Source organism: Equus quagga, chromosome 1 (genome assembly GCF_021613505.1).
Source record: "Equus quagga isolate Etosha38 chromosome 1, UCLA_HA_Equagga_1.0, whole genome shotgun sequence".
In the NCBI taxonomy this organism is placed as follows: domain Eukaryota; kingdom Metazoa; phylum Chordata; class Mammalia; order Perissodactyla; family Equidae; genus Equus; species Equus quagga.
In genome coordinates, this window is record NC_060267.1 from 134,221,970 (window position 1) to 134,237,970 (window position 16,001).

Consider the following 16,001-nt stretch of genomic DNA (forward strand, 5'->3'; position numbering starts at 1 on the left):
GTGGTGGGCCTGGAACTCTCACGCAGGCCTAGGTGACCCCCAAGTCAAAACCTAAACAGTTTTCCCCAAGGGCTTGCTCCTCACCAAGGTACCTACCAGTCCTTCAATTACTTCAGTGGTGGCTTCCAGTTCTGGGATCTCATTCAGGAACTTGGTGGCCACAGATTCCAAGGCTTCTGCTGGCCACTCGTTAAACCAGTCGATGGTACAGCAGTTGACCAGGGAGGGGAACTGCCTCAGGCGAGCTCGGAAGACCTCTCCGATGGGGCTGGGGGTCAGGGGTCCAAATGAGGCCACGAGACACAGACTTATACCCCCAGAAACCCTGGACCCAGGGCCCTTCCACAGCCCTGTGGCATGGCAGCCAGGATGCAACGGCACAGCAGCTTGGACCCAATGGCATGGTGGCCAGGCCTGGGCCACTTCTTTTCACAGCAAGCCCAGGTGCACCCCCACCCAGCCCTGCTGTTCCTGCGTGGCCATGATGGCCACCTGTACCTCATACACAGCACCATGTGGATGTTGCTACGCACACGCCCAGTGTAGGCCGCCATGAGGTTGGCCTTGGTGGGCTGCAGGCCCTGCTCCTGGATACAGGGCCGCATGGTGTTGACAATCTGGTCCTGCTCATCCAAAGTATAGAGGTTGGGAATGTCACCTGAATTCAGGATGTTGTTGACGTCCTCCAGGAAGGACTCATTCTTGATCTGGGGAGAGATGGGGGTAGAGGAGCTGAGCCTTGATGACGGCCCCTAGGTGCTGGGCTCCATGATCATAGTTTCACTGGAAACTTCACAACAGTCCCATTTTACAGATCATGCCACTAAGGCTCAGAGAAGCCCAGGGTCACACAAGTGACCTCACAAGTTGTGGTCTGGGACTTGCTCCCAGGCCTGCCCTACAGAAGAGAGCCTGAACATCACCCCTGGGCTGTAGAAGGGCCCTGGGTCCTGGGTGGGAGATATGGCACCTTCCTCCTCACTTTCCAGGCCTCTCTATGCCTCAGTGTACTCACAGGAGGAAACCAGGCCACAGGCAGAAATGAGTCCTTGCCTATCTCATATGGTAACGTGGCCTATGCCAGAGGGCACCCTCACTTGCCTGACTTCATGAAAGGAGCCCGGGGGTAGGAGCAGGGCTGGGAGTAGAGGGGCCCTTGTCCAGGGCAGAGCGTATTCCAGGGCTTCAGCCTCAGCCCAACCCCAACCTCCAGCAGGTTTAAGCACTGCTCTGTTTGTCTTGAGGCCCCAGAGCACAACCTCTCCTTCTCACAGAGAACCGGGGAGAGGCCTCATGCCTAGGGAGCTCCAGAGGGAGCAGCCTCCAAGAAGGAAGCCATGGGCACAGCACTTTGGGCACAGGTCCTGTGGTCCTTGAGTGAGAAGCTGTTGGCCAGTGAGTCAGGTGTTGCTTGTGATCAGCCATGGTGCCAGAGGCCTTCTTTACCTTTGGGCCTTGTAATGATCTATGCCCCCTTAGCTCTAAGAAGCTGGGTTCGGTCCCATGCACCTGACCCACCCATCTGTGGCCTCCACCTTGTCCCAGCCATTCCTCCCAAGATCCACCCCACTGACAAGTGACCTGGACACGAAGAACTGACCACCTTCCAGGATGCCACACTGGGATGGGGTTATATCCAGCCCACCCTGGACCCTGCCCACTGCCCATGGCGGTGGCACCTGGGTGTCCGAGAACAGGAAGGTGATGGGCAGGCTGTGCAGGCCAGCCTTAAGCAAGACCTTCTTGACATCTTCGCGCCACTCTGTCATGCCGTAGTTCTTGGATAACTCAATCTGGAAGCACTCGTACTCGGCCCTGGAAACAGGACTTCGGGAGGCGGTGTGCCAGAGCATGGGGCCAAGTGCTGAGGGGCTAGTGGGTGCCCATGCCCCACCCTCGCCATCCAGACTTTTGCTTCCACCCTGGGCAGATCTTCAGACTCTCCAGGTCCTGAACATGGTCTCTTGTCTCCAAATCTATGCTCAAGCTGCTCCCTTGGCCTGGAATGCAATTCCCTTCCATCCTCCCAGTTCTGATTCTGAGAGCAGGCCCACGGTTGCCTCCTCTAAGAATCCCTCCCGGATGCCTACAGCTTCATCCCCCACCCCACAGCACCAAAGGGGAAGGCAGCTGCTCTCCTTTGAGCCCAGGTCCCGTTCCCAGTCCCTCCAGAAGCCCATGGGCTTGATGGGTCCGGCTCAGGGGGGCTCCAGGCTCCCACCGTGGAAGAATATGGATGGAAGCAACAGCCTGACACCAGCCACCCACTGCCCACACCACGCCTGGGGACCCTCACATGTGCGAGGCGAGCCGTGTGAGGGAGCTTCGGCCACTACCACCCACGCCCAACAGCAGCGCATTGCCCAGCGCCTGGCGAAGGGTGCGGCTGATACGGCAGATGTGGCTCATGGCATCCACAAAGAGGACGAGCTTCAGCTTGGCTGTGTTGATCTGGTTGTAGTCCTCCACATATTCCTCGATTACCTGCCTCATCTGGGGGGCCAGGGAATGGGGAGAGCTGGGTCCTCCCTCTGTCCCCACACATTGGGGTCCACTGACAAGAAGCACTCCCACTCCCATAGCCGGCTCTGCTCCTCTGTGCGTCGGGAGGTTTTGGGCCTTAAGAAGCCAGGTCTGCCTGAACGAGGCCTAACCTATCAGATACACTGAGGCCTGAGGGTCAGGGTCAGAGCCCTGCCTATTCCCTCTGTGGCTCACCAGGATGTACTGACCTGGGACCCTCCAGGGAACTAGGGGAGGATGTGTGTGGAGAGAAACCATCAGAAGTCTCACTCCAGCCACGCAGCTCTGAGACCACTGACTGAGCCCTCTTTCCTGCATCCCTGGGGTCCTGATGCAGACCCATGGTCCCAGGGGCCCTTCTGCCCCTCTGTGGGTGGGATGAGAGCTCCTCAAATGGGCACAGTATGTCTCTATTTACAGAGCCCATCTCAGATGAACCATAGATTTGTCCTCAGAGCTGAGCCAAGCAGGGCCTGCTGTACCCATTTGACAGGCGAGGAAATGGGGACTCAGAGAGGCAAGCGCTGGCCTGAAGTCTCCAAGCTGGCCTTCTAGCCCAGGGTCCTGACCCTCTAGTCATAGCATGATGGTTGTTATCGGTGGCTGCCCAGGGCCTGGTTTGCAGGGGGACAGAGTGAAGAGGCCCCCGCTGCGGGTAGGGCACCAGCCGGGCCCCTCACCTTCTTCTCGCTGGTGATGAGCTCATAGGACTTGACGTCAGAGCCTGGTGACATGAAGTCCCCGTAGAGGATGGGCTGGAAGGGGCAGACCTCGTTGAAGGCCACCTCCCACCGCTCCATGTGGCTCTCCAAGAGCTTGTCAAACCAGTTGCGGTCCTCCTGGTTCACCAGGCGGTCACGGAACACACGGCAGCTCTCATGGTACCACAGTCGCAGCAGCTGCACCTTGTCCTGCGGCCGCCCCAGCATCAGTGCCCACCTTCGGCCCTGGGCCCTCAGCCACCCCTCAAAGCACCAGGGGTAGGGGGGTATGGGAGAGCTACAGCTCCTGAGCCTTGACCCAGGCCTGGCTCTCCCACCGAGACCCAGCCAGGGCCATGTGCAGGGGCTGCTGGAAGGTGAGTCTACTGAGCGGCTGAGGATGGAGTGAACTACACAGTGCTGCCTGGGTCTCTCCAGCCCCAGGTCCAGGCCCAGTTGGCCAAGTGCCTGGTGGGCACCCAGCTCTAATAGCTGATCATTACTTCTCCCCTCTTTTGGCTCCTATGGGTCCCCAAACCATACGCCTGGGAGGAATGCCCAAATCTTCTACTCCTTCCCAACACCCTACATTTAACCACTCAGCAAGCCCCACTGACTTGACCCACAAATCCCCTCTGACTCTGCCCCCTTCTATGTCTCTGCTGCCACCTCCATTCTGGCTCCCCACCTCTTCCTGGGTGACTGGACCACCCTCAGAAGACTGCCCAGGCTTTTTTCTCAGCTCCTTTGGCTATAGTTTGGCAAGGCCAGGGTTGGCTTCTGCCCTGCTCACCCTCTCTCCCCGGCCCCAGGCTCCACACACACTGACCTGTCCATTCCCCATTCCAAACTGCCAATCCATCACCCATCCCTCCTCATGGCAGACCCTCAGAGTCTGTCCCAGCCTCCCCAGCACATCTGACACCCCGCTCCCTGCTATACTTCCTGCTCCTTCCACCTGGGTGCCTTTTGTTCCTGGAACCAAAGAGGCATCCCACCCACTCGCTCCCCAAATCTTCTCACACCCAGGCCTTCCATCAGGAGCCCTCTCTCTCGCTTGCCTTGCCCTGGCTCCCTCTCTTGGGTGACCCCCATCACAGCTGCCATTGTCGGTTTGGTTTTGACCTGTAAGATGGGGCTCAGCTGCATGAAGGCAGGGCTCTTGGGGGCCTGGCCCGCCATATCCCCAGCTCCACTCTGGGTCTACTCGGATCAAGGCTGGGGAGTGTTTGGGCAGGGACGCCTGAAATTGGGGGCTGGGGAGGACAATGAGGACAGCTTGGACACTCCTCCATGGACACTGGGGAAGGGGTCTGCCAGGTCCTCACCTCGATCTTGGCTGGGTTGGCCATGAGCATGCCCTGGAAGACTTTGGAGAGGTCCCTCAGGTTGAAGGTGTAGTGGGACTTGGCCGGGGTGGGCAGCAGCTGGGACGTGATGGTGGAGTACACCATGATGGTGGCTTCCACGAGGGGATCTGTGAAGTGGGCGATGTTGGGGGCTCCAGCTGTGGGAATAGGAGAGTGGGCCTGGGTCACACAGGTGGGAGCTCCCTGCACAGTCTCTGCAGATCCTAACCCCCTTTGCCTTTGCCGGTGCTGTGTTCTCCCCCAGACCTCCTTCCCCAGCCTACATCCTTGGATTCCGCTCACCCTTCAGCCCCTCTCGGATACCTCCTCCTCCTTATGCATAAGGCCTTCCTGATGCCCCCACCTCAGAGTGAGGAATCATCTGCTCTGAGCTCCCTGCTTTCACATCCTTATTATTGATGTAGGCTGTCCATGCATTGGGGCACTGGGACACACTCATGGAATTAGGGACACTAATGGAGTCAGTGCTGGGCGGGGCCATTGCTGCCTTGCCCTATGGGGCTGTGAACCAGACCTGAAACATGCCAGCTTTGAGCCACACATGGGGAGAGTCACATGGTCAACACAGGCTTCAGGACTTCATGGTGGACATGGGAGGCCTGGAGCTCAGCCGTGACCTTCAGGGCTTACCACTGCCGTGGAGCCACTGCAACCGCCAGCCTGCACTTTCACCACTCACATAACCTATTTGTTTGTTCTTTGAAAACTATCCAACTCTTTGCTGGGAACCAAAATTCTATCAATGGAAGCCTGGGGCAGAGGGAGCCCCTAGAGGTGGAAAAACATAAAGAAGGGGCAGGAGGGCTCACAAAGGGGCTCATCCATTATCACAGATACCGTTCTAGGTGCTGGGCACACGGGCAGTCCCAACAGACACACTCCTCACCCTCAACAGGCTGACGTTCTTGTGGGGAGACAGGCAATGAACAGACCCACATGCAAAGTGGACAGTAAACGGACAACAGAAAGTGCTGTGGAGAGACTGGCAGCAGGGGAAAGCCTGGGTGAGGACTGGACATAAATGCTGGCGGAGGCCTCACTGAGGAGGATGCTCAAGCAGAGATCTGAAGAAGTGAGGTACAAGCAGGCCAGAACTGAAGAAAGTGTTCCAGAGAGGGGACAGCGAGGGTGGAGGCCCTGAGGCGGCCGCACCTGGGCTGTTAAGGACCAGCAAGGAGGGGGTGAGAGGAGAGAGATGCCAAGGGGGAATGGACAGCTTTGCCTGCCACTGTCAGGACTTGGGCTCTTACCTGCGTGAGAGAGAGAGAGAGAGAGAGGAGGGGGAATGTGATCTGATTTAATGTCTGAATGGGTCCCTCTGGCTGCAAGTGGAGGATGGATGGGCAGACACGGGGTGAAGGCAGAAGCAGGGGGACCAGGGAGGGGGCTGCTACAATGGCTGGGTGAGTGAGAATGAGGAGGTGGCTGGGTGGTGAGCAGCGGCCCATTTGGGATGGGTTCTGGAGAGAGAGGCGGCAGGACCTCCTGACAGATGAGATGCCCAGTGGACAACTGAGAGGAGATGTGGGGTCGGGGGTTCAGGAGAGCAGTCTGGACTGAAGACATGGACTCAGGCATCATCAGCACTAAGATAGCGGTTATTGCCAGGAGTGGGATGAGATTGTCCTGGGAAAGTGTGGTTAGAGGGAGAAGAGACTGGAGAGACAGCCCCAGTCAATCTGGGCTCAATCTAGGAAGAGGGGAGAGCTGAGAGAATCATGCTGCGGGAAGGAGGGGCTGTCGCCAGGTCAACGCTGCCACCAACAGTGCCACAGCCTGGGAAGGTGAGGACTGAGAGCTGAGTTTTGGTCTGGCCACATGAGAGGACTGGAGGGCTCAAGGGAAAGTGGGAGGAGAAAGCCGGTGCCAGCAGGAAGAGACAATGCTTCTGAGGAGTTTTGCTGTCAAGGTGAGCAGACAAATGGAGTGATGGCCCCGGGGGGAGTGGGAAGGGGCCAAGAGAGGTTGTTTTGTGTTTTATTGTTAAGATGGGAGAAATCGGGACATGTTTGCGTGCTGATGGAGTAGCCCAGTGGGGAAGGGAATACTGGTGTTGGGGGTGTGGAGCCAGGTCCTCAAGCACGGAACAGGGGATGGGATTCGAGCCTAAGAGGAGGCCTGGGCCTCACCCGGGTGCAGGGAAGTTCACTGACCATAATGGGAAAGAAGACTGGGCCCACGGGGGCCTGGGCGCAGGTAAGCAGTGGATATGGAGGCCTAAAGAGGGCACTGTCTTCTGATGGCCTCTTTCGGCTGAAGCAGGGGGAAGAGGCGGGACGTGAGGCGGGGATAGAGGTCTGGAGTGGTCAGTTGCCCTGCCGCAATGACTGACCCATGTGCCCTGTTTAAGGCCGCCACACGACGGCTGCCCAGCTCCTGCCACAGATCACCCCTGGCTCTCTGGCTCATGCTGCTCCTTGGAGATGCCAGCTCTCTTTGGAGCCTCTGCTTCTTCACATGGGGGGCAGTTTGTTGGAATCCTTTATTCATTCATTCAGCTCACATTTACTTTGCTTCTACTATGGGTCAGACTGGCTATAAGAATGGGTGAATGAGCCTATGGAGGCTGTTGGCCCCGGTGCTAACCTTTGCTCTAGCAGTGGTCCACATGAGCCTGAGGATGGTTCACTGTGGCCCCTAGACCCCAGCCTTAGCCACACCCACCCAGACCCCAGGGCTCACCCTGGAATCAGCATCCCCTGCCCATCCAGGCCCTCCCAGGCCCTGCCCAAGCGTGCACTTACGCACGGGCTCCCTGTAACTTCTTTCTCCAAGGAGTCCATCTAGAGGGTTGAGGGAGAAACACAGGGCTCGGAGTTAGGTAGGCCCCTTGCTGCCCACCTCGGCCGGCTGTGCCCAGGTGAGCAGCTCCCAGAGCAGCCACCAACCACCCGCCTCCTCAGAGCAATGTGGTCCCCAGCCCAAGGTGGGCATGTAGGCAAGGTCTGGCCTGTGGTCCTTGGGGGCAGGGTGAACCAGGCCAGAGGAGGGAGGGCCTGACTCCCACCACCCATCAGCTGGCACAGTGCCAAATGGAGTTTAATGGTCAGAGTGTGTTTGGTGAGATGTAGGGTGGTAAGGGGAAACTGCATTTTGGGGCAGACTTCTCCCCAAGCCCTATGGAAGATCAGCACCACGTTGTCCATTCGATCTTGGTGGCTTTTCCTGATTTATAAAAGTAACATCTTTCCACCAGAGTTTCTGAGCAAGTACTAACATATTCGTGTGTACTTATGCAGGTGAATGCATATGTGTACATATCATATATTCAGCAGTCACCATGTACCAAGCTTCACGCTAGATGCTCTTCATGCAATGTCTTATTTAACCTTCACAACTTGGGGTGATGGACACTAACATTATCACCCACTTTACAGATGAAGAAACTGAGGCTCAGAAAGAGGCTCATGAATTTGCCAAAGGTAACATAGATGAGTAAGGGGTGAAGCCAGGACTGAGGTGAGCCACTCTGCTTTTTCCAGCAGCTGTCCAGCTGTCCTTGGCGTAGCTTAACTGGCCTGGGCTTCTGCCTTTGCCCATGGCCTCCCCCGCTCCCACCCAATACTCACCCACCCAACTGCCCAGGATGGTGGAGAAGATGCGCTTCTTGCTGACCTCATCCATCTCAGCAAAGGACAAGTAGTTGAAGTGGCGTGTCAGCCGCGGGGTGATGGCATTTCTGCCTCCCCCCGGGGGGCCCATGGCACAGATAAAGTTAATATCCACCAGGTTCTTGAAGGCTCCTAGAGTGGGGGCAGGAAGTGAGGAGGGGACTCTGCCCAGGGCTGCATTATGAATTTCATGGGCCTCCTCCTCCATAACAAAATATTAAAAAATTATAATTCACGACAGTATTGGCATAAAGACAAATATATTAATGTTATACATTAAAAATTTTCTTTGACCTAAAAATTCATTTTCTTTCTGATTTTAAAAGAAACTAAAACATTTCTGTCGGCCTCTAAAAGTACTGTGAGCCCTGGGCTCTGTGCCTACCATGCCTTATGGACACCCCGCCCATGTCTCGCTGACCCAGACAGGCTGGCACGCACCGATGATCTTTCGGTCATACCAGCCACCATGGTCCATCCACTGGCGCAATAGCTCAATGGGCGGCTGGGCGCCATATGTCTCCAAGGCTGGCATGTTCAGGTCATCGATGAAGAAGATGAAGTTGCGCCCCAGAGGAGGCCCGAACACACCCTTCCGCCTATGGAGAGGGACTGCATGAGCCCAGCACCCATGGGCACCAGGTCCTATGTGAATCCAGGGATGGCAGGACGGCATCTCCACCTCTGGGAAACCCTCATGTACTTCAGCCTCCTCCAATTTGCTGGATCTCTTGAGCAGACCCTTGTCCCATCCTGAGCATCCTGAGATGTCACACCTGGCTGCTCTCAGTCTGGGCTCCCTCAACATGAGTCCTGCCTTCCAGGTAAATGGATAACAGGCACCATCCGAGTGCCCAGCCTGGGATGAGCCCCAGGCTCAAGAGGGCTCAATAGGAAGGGCTCAATAGGAATTCCTGATGGAAGAAGGCTCCAGAGCAGTCTGCAAGGGAGCCCAGGAGGTTTCTGGCAAACCCAAGAGCATAATTTGGTGGGGAAGTGAGACAGCAGTTGGTTCAGCCAGACTAGGGAGACACTGGGGCCTGGAAAGGAGTGAGGGGTGCCTGCCTCTTGTCCAGCTTGCTGTCGATGAGGTCCTGGGTTTGGTTGGCCGAGGTGCGGGCTGAGAAGGAGAGGAAGTGGCTAATGTACTCCAGTGGCAGGTTCTTGAGGAGCTTGTCGGAGATGGTGAGGGTCTTCCCCGTGCCCGTTGGCCCGATGCATAGCACCTGGAAGAGGAGAGATCACGTGGGCTGAGTGCTCTCACAGGGCCAGGCGCACAGTAGGAGATGCCACCCTGTCAATGTGGGAGACCAGCTACCCCCTTGACCTGGGCCTTGGTGTGGGGTGAGGCAGAACGTGATGAGGCACTCACAGGTTTGTGGTTGGTGAGTAGCATGCCCAACAGGTAGGACATCTGCACAGTGTCCATGGTAGGCACGATAATGTTACAATAGCTGGTGTCTGGCACCATGGTGAATGAAGCCGAGGAATCCATCCATTTTACCCAGGCAACCTGGAACCATAGGTGGCTCAAGGGTGGGCCCGGAACCCCTTGCCACCCAAACCCTTGCCAAGTGCACCAGGAGGGAAAGTTGCTGCACTGCCAGGCCTTGGCAAGAGGGCCCAGGTGAGGGGCTGCTTCTGACAGAAATAAGAAGCACCATGCCCCCTCTCCACACAGGGTGGGGGACTTCCAGAACAAACCACCAGAAATGGATGACTCTGCACACCGCTACCCAGGTTGAGGCTTCCCTGCATGCAGCTGCCTCCAGTGGGGGCTCCCTAGGGACTGCTAGTCCCTGGGTCTCCGTAGGAAGGAGGTCCTCTGGGAATTGGACAAGCCAGAATGCAAAGGTCTTTGCTGTTTAGGGTGTGGGGGCCAGAACCATGGGTGCTGGCATCACCCGGACGCTGAGAGGTCACCTGGCCTTGTCTCTCCCACCATCCCTTCACCCACAGCCATAATCCAACTTACAGATCTTCCTTGATTGGGGGGTTTACTATGATCAAACCAACATGTCCCACTGGGGACAGTTCTGACCGTTAGACTCAAATGTGCCCTGTGAGATCCCCAGCAGGACCCTGCATGGTGACCATCCCTGGGGAGGCCTCTCTGCCCCCTCCTCCTCCTGGGCTAGAGTCCTGATCCTTGAATGAGGGTAGACTTGTGGAGCCCTCGCTGGCTGATAGGAGGGATGGGGACACTGAGGCAGGCCATGTGGGCTGTTCCCCAGACCTTGGGGAGCACAGCCCCTGGGTAAAAGGGGCTTTTAAGTAGAAACAAGCTGGTTCATCCCTGGGCTCAGCATCAACACGGAAGAAGCAGTGCATGTGGTTGGGAAGGAAGGCACTCTGACATCTCCAAGTCCAAGGTTCAAGTCCAGCTCTGCCACTGACTAGCTGGGTGTGACTGTTCGGAGCCTCAATCTCCTTGTCTAAAAATGGGCTAATAATAACCACCCTGTGGGTCTGTGAGGATTCATAAGAAGATGCAAATAACCCCAGCCCCATACCTATAGCCATCAATATGGCCCCCTCTCTATAGTCATTATTCATCGAGGAGGACAGTCACCACCCCGTGGGGACCTCCCATCCTGTTTCCTCAGGGCGGGCCTACAGTCACCTGTTTGTCCTCCTCCTCCTCGTCCTCATCGTCATTGGTGCTGCTGATGCCAGCATCCTCCAGCCTGTAATCGAACACCAGCCCCTCCTCTGGGAAGGGCATGGTCACCTGCGAGGGACCAGGAGGAAAAGAGGCTGGAAGGCCAAGTAGTTTGTGTGGCTACTTGTCCATGGGGGCCTGGGCCCAGGGGATGGCCCCAGAACCCCAGCATTCAGCACACACATCCCAGACCGGGGAGCCCAGCCCGGAGGCTGCCACCTCTCACGTTTTCTATCATCATCTTGATCCTGAGCCAGTAGCTGAAGCCGATGCGGCTGACGCTGTCCCCCGTGGCGCCCACACTCCAGATCAGGGAGAAGATGAACCAGGGCTCGATCAGCTCTGGGATGCGACTCAGCTTTTCGGAGGGTATTTTCTTGAGGCCCTGGGGACAAAGGAGACAGCATCAGGCTAAGGCAGGAACAGTACTGAGCAGCTTGAGGAAGCCAGGGGATGGAGGGCATCCTCCATCAGTTTTGTGTCTGCAGTAGACTGGATGGGGTGGTCCTGCGACCCAGGTGAGCCAATCTGATTCTCTCTTCCAGGAACTGGACTTGGGATTGAGGGCCCTCAGATGGCCCAGGCAAGGAGAGCAGTGGGCAGGAGGGAGCAGGCACCCAGGCCACTGCTCAGAGCCGTACCTCTTTCGGCAGAAAGGGCTTGAAGAAGCAGTCCAGCAGCTTGAGGAGACTCATGGTCAGGTTGCTATTGGTTGATGTGATCACCTCCTTCACCGAGGACCGGATGAAATTGATGGAGTCCTGCACGGGATGGGCACTCAGCTCTTGTGGCTGGTGGCCACAGCATCCTGCTGCTCGACCTGGGCTGGGCGCACCGTGGCCTCACTTACCTCCAGGAAGCTGACAAAGAGGGCCTTGAACTTCTCCTCATAGGGCTTGAGTAAGGCAGGGAGCCTCCTCAGCCAGCATTCAACAAAGGGCATAAGCCCCAGGATGCTGGGCTCTAAGTACACCATGCCACAACGGGACACTGTGGCTGGTGAGGCCACTGCCAGGTCCTGCACCTCGAACATCATGGTCATTGCCTGGTGCCAAGATGAACTCTATGAGTGGGCCAGCCGCCAGCCCCCAAGGCCAAGAAAAGGCCTGCAGGGCCATGGGGAGGGGCTGCCCATCCTGGAACTAGGGGCAGGCTATGGGGCAGGCTGTGGGCCAGGAGCAATGCTGGGGTGGGGGCAACCCAGGAACCCCTTGGCCCTCAACTGATAATATCGCCCTCCCTGGAGCCTGAGGAGGAGCCAAAATCAGATTTCTGGGAGCTCTCTGGCCAGTTTGGGGTCAGGGCATTTGGGGGTCCCCAGAGCCCTAGGGAAATCTGATGGGAGCCGTGTGCTCTGTTCCAGAGCCCCACACCTGTCTACATGGACACAGGTTCACACTGACCTCCAGGTGTTCTCAGAAGGACTCAAGAGATCAGCTCAGTGTAGACACTGTGAATTGCTCTAATGCCCAGGAGATACCCCTCCTTCTCTAAGAGCTGCCCCTCACACAAGGCGGGTGTCCCTGTGGCCAGGTCTGTACTACCTGTCCCCCAGACTCCAGGCACAATGCCAGGACACCTGACCCAGACTGGGCCCACATGGCTGCAAGTGGGCCTGGGAGATACAAGGAAGCATCAACTGGGGAGCAGTGGGGTGGTCATCCTGGCCCTGGGCTCAGAGCATTACAGAAATTGCGTCCACTGAAAGGGCAGCACTGAGCAGCTGTGCAGGACGTGACTGAGGTGTGGGAGCTCAGGGACAGGGAGGGGCACTGGGAGCTGGCTCCTGGGTCATTGTGACTGACTGAGATGCAGCTGTGGCCCTCAGTGGAAGGGGTGGAGGGGGATGAGGCTGGCCAGCATGGTGTGGCCTTTGGGCCCACCCAGCAGCAGAGGAGAGCGGAGTGAATGGCCAGGTAGATGCACCTCTGTGAGCTTGATGATCTCCCCAGAGCTGAGGCACAGCTTCTTATTGTCGTCCAGCACTGTGTTCATGTTCTCAATCCAGACAGCGTCCACTGGCCCATCAAACATGTACCACTTCTTGTTGGTGTCAGAGGCAATGGCTCCCGCCCGGATGAGGGAGGAGAAAATTCCATCTGTCCTGCAGCCACCAGGGAGGGGAGGGTTGCAGGCGCCAGAGAGGCAAGGCAGCAAGCACAGCTGGCTCCCAGGGAAACCTGGTCATCAGGCTGGCCCTGCTTTGCTTTTTGTAACCTCCTTCAATATCTTCATTCATTTGAAAATTATAATAGGAAAAATGAGACTTTTTGGTGTAATGAAAATGTGTGCTTATATTCCCTCCCTGCTGATTCTCCACTAAAGTTATATTAAAGGAAGATAAAAGGCAATATTCCAAAAAGAAAAAGGAAGTAGGGGAGGAGGCAACAGGAGAAATGGAGGTCCAGCCAGTTCTGGGGAGAGAGAGATGGAGAGGGGTAAAAGACCTATCAGAGCAAGCGGGAGCTACACCTAGTTCCTGCCACAGAAGCCAGGAAGGCTCAGACTTCAGAGGCACAAATGCCAGGGAAGGCGGTGGAGAGGGCACATTTTTCTGATATGATCCCCAGACCCACCACCTACTGATGCAGGAGCCCAGAGTGAGTATGGATGGGACCCTTCAGCAGAAATGGGGGAGGCAGGACAGGCCCACATTCAGAAAGACAGGTGACTCCCTGGCTCCAGTGCCTGTCCCCCACTGGGTTCCTAGAACACTGGAGCCAAGCAGACACCCTCACTAGAGACCGGAGACTTCTTCTCTGGAGAAACAGAATCGCCCCAGAGAAAACCCCTCAGGTGCTGACTTGTGGAGGGTCTCCACCCAGCTGCCCTTCTCCCAGCTCAGTGCACTTCCCCTAACATGAATGCCTCAGCCTGGGAGCAGAGGCCCTGAGAGGGCCCCCCAGCCTGTCTGGGGTTAGGACAGCAGTCAACATGCACCGAGCACTTGGTGTGTGCCACATTGTCCAGGCGTCTCCATGAACTAAGCTCATTTTCTCCTGACCACAATAATGGTGCCATCATTATCCCCGCTTTGTGGATGAGGGGACCAAGGCCCAGAGGGTGAGGAAGCTCACCCAGGAAGAGAGGTGGTGAGTAAAGTCCCAAGCATTTGAGCTCCAGAACCTGGACTCCCGACCTTCCACTGGGCTAGGGGCAGGAGATGGGGTGCATGGCCCACAGCGTCCAGGGATCTGGGATCAGGGAGGTCACTAAAGAGAGGCAGGGGCCACTCACCACTCATGGGTGAGCAGGTCAAACTCCCCATACAGTTGACCCATCGTTATGGACTTGGGGTTGAGCACGTAGTAGTTGACCGCCTCGTACATGCCGCCACTGATAGATGGCTGCCCTTTCAGCGAGGTCATGGCAGCTGCCAGGACTCTGTAACACTGGGGAGACAGGCCGCTCATGAGTGAGCCTCCAGGCTCCCCAGAGAGTAGGGTTTGAGGGGGCAGCAGGTCACAGGGGGCAGGAGGAGTATTTTAGAGGTCAAGGAGGTACTAATGGGGGCCAAGACTCCTGTTAAGATGGCACTGCCCTCAGGCCCATGTCCGGGCACTGGGCTGCCCGCCATGGCTCCACTTACGTTACTCTTGCCAGAGCCTGTGGGTCCGACGAGCATGAGGCCGTGCCGCACCACTGTGGTCTCGTAGAGCTGGATGCACTTGGTCAGGAAGCCTGGGGGGACACGGCAGAGGAGCCCAGGGGTCAGAGCACAGGCTTGGATCCTGCCTTCACCACTAGCTTGCCACTAGCTTGCTATGACCTCGGGTGGGTCACCTCACTCCCAGAGCCTCCATTTCCTCATCTGTGAAATGAGGACGGCAGCAGTCCTCATAGGTAGAGGCAAGTGAAGCCCTAAGCACAAAGCCTGGCACAGAGTAGGAACTCTCTGTAATGCCAGCCACTATTTCCACACGACTATTACTCCCTTACATCCCTTGGTCAGGTGGCGGCCAGCATGGCCTGCACAATATTAGCCGTCACAGGCCCCAGAATCAACTTCAGCTGCAAAGCTACTGCCCAGCCTGCTGAGAGCATTGCCCCAAGTAAGTGCTGGCCAGTACAAGGCAAAATGCCAGGGACAAAATCTGAGGGTCACTCAGGTGTTTTGACTGACCAAGACCAGAGCTGCAGGGCCAGCTGCCAGCTGCAGGCAGAAGGCCAGACCGACATGGGCAGGGAATGACAGCATCACTTTGGCCCAAGAGTGGTGGTGGTGGGGTGGGGCTATGGCACTGCAGGTCTGGGGGTCCCTGCCAAAGGGACAAGGTCCAATGATTCAGCAATGGCGCACCTGACCCAAGGGCATGAGGGAGAGATTGGGGCTTCATTCAACAGGACTTCTGGGGCCTAGGGGATAGGAGATGGCGTTAGAGCCACATTTGGAATGAAGAACAATAGAGGCCGGGGGACAGGCCTTGCAGCATGAGCATATCTGAAGAGGGCCCCTCATGGCCAGGGTGGCTGGTGCGACTTCCTGGAGGAGCATCTCTCTACCACACAAAGGACCCCTGAGAGAGTCTGGGAAGAGAGAGAGGGCAGCTGGGCGGGGACTGGAGGGACAAGAGCTCAGGCTGCATGGCCCCGTGGTAGCAGGGCTGAGACCTCCACCTTCTCTCAGGGAAGACGGTTGGGGTCAGAGAGACCATTTGCGGGTGGCGTCCCCAAGAGCCCTTCCAGCCACATGGTGGCCTTTGTGACAAGCCAGTTTGGGAACAGCCTAAACATTCCTCAGCACAGTGACGCCAGGCTTGTCGCTCTATAGAGTGTGAGCAAGGCCTGCGGGTAGGAGCTTTGCTTGTGGATGGAGCCCTCATTCCAAAAGAGGGGAGTATTGGCTGAGGTGAGGTGGGAGGAGGTGTAGACAGGCCACAGCCTATTATCTTCCCCCAATTCTGGCATCCAGGCCCATTCCCACCCCAAGCAGAGGAGAGACTCTGTCAGGGAGGAGCAAGGCCCAAGAGAGGCCCAAGGCTGTGCCTGCTCCTCACAGGAGGAGGAGGGGCCACAGCAAGAGGTCTGGGGGAGGCGACTTTCCCACTGTGAAATAACAAGAAATATACATTGTTCCCTGCCCCCAGTTCCTGATACAGAGCTCCTCAAACTTGTAAACAGAGGTGCTAGGAGA

General features: G+C 57.0%; 1 protein-coding gene across 8 annotated transcripts in view; it reads right to left on the reverse strand.

Moving 5' to 3' along the window:
• Nucleotides 1-16,001, reverse strand: part of DNAH1 (dynein axonemal heavy chain 1) — a 78,418-nt gene that overhangs the window by 15,345 nt on the left and 47,072 nt on the right. For all 8 annotated transcript variants that reach the window (XM_046668217.1, XM_046668209.1, XM_046668198.1 and 5 more), the window contains 18 exons: nt 14,457-14,548; nt 14,105-14,259; nt 12,794-12,971; nt 11,718-11,912; nt 11,509-11,628; nt 11,094-11,252; nt 10,829-10,936; nt 9,578-9,718; nt 9,271-9,431; nt 8,647-8,804; nt 8,164-8,337; nt 7,339-7,377; nt 4,553-4,731; nt 3,204-3,434; nt 2,297-2,493; nt 1,680-1,815; nt 499-707; nt 97-268 (listed from right to left, as the gene is read on the reverse strand). In XM_046668217.1, the coding sequence (XP_046524173.1) occupies nt 97-268; nt 499-707; nt 1,680-1,815; nt 2,297-2,493; nt 3,204-3,434; nt 4,553-4,731; nt 7,339-7,377; nt 8,164-8,337; nt 8,647-8,804; nt 9,271-9,431; nt 9,578-9,718; nt 10,829-10,936; nt 11,094-11,252; nt 11,509-11,628; nt 11,718-11,912; nt 12,794-12,971; nt 14,105-14,259; nt 14,457-14,548 (2,804 nt within the window). The remainder of the gene's footprint in view (nt 1-96; nt 269-498; nt 708-1,679; nt 1,816-2,296; nt 2,494-3,203; nt 3,435-4,552; nt 4,732-7,338; nt 7,378-8,163; nt 8,338-8,646; nt 8,805-9,270; nt 9,432-9,577; nt 9,719-10,828; nt 10,937-11,093; nt 11,253-11,508; nt 11,629-11,717; nt 11,913-12,793; nt 12,972-14,104; nt 14,260-14,456; nt 14,549-16,001) is intronic.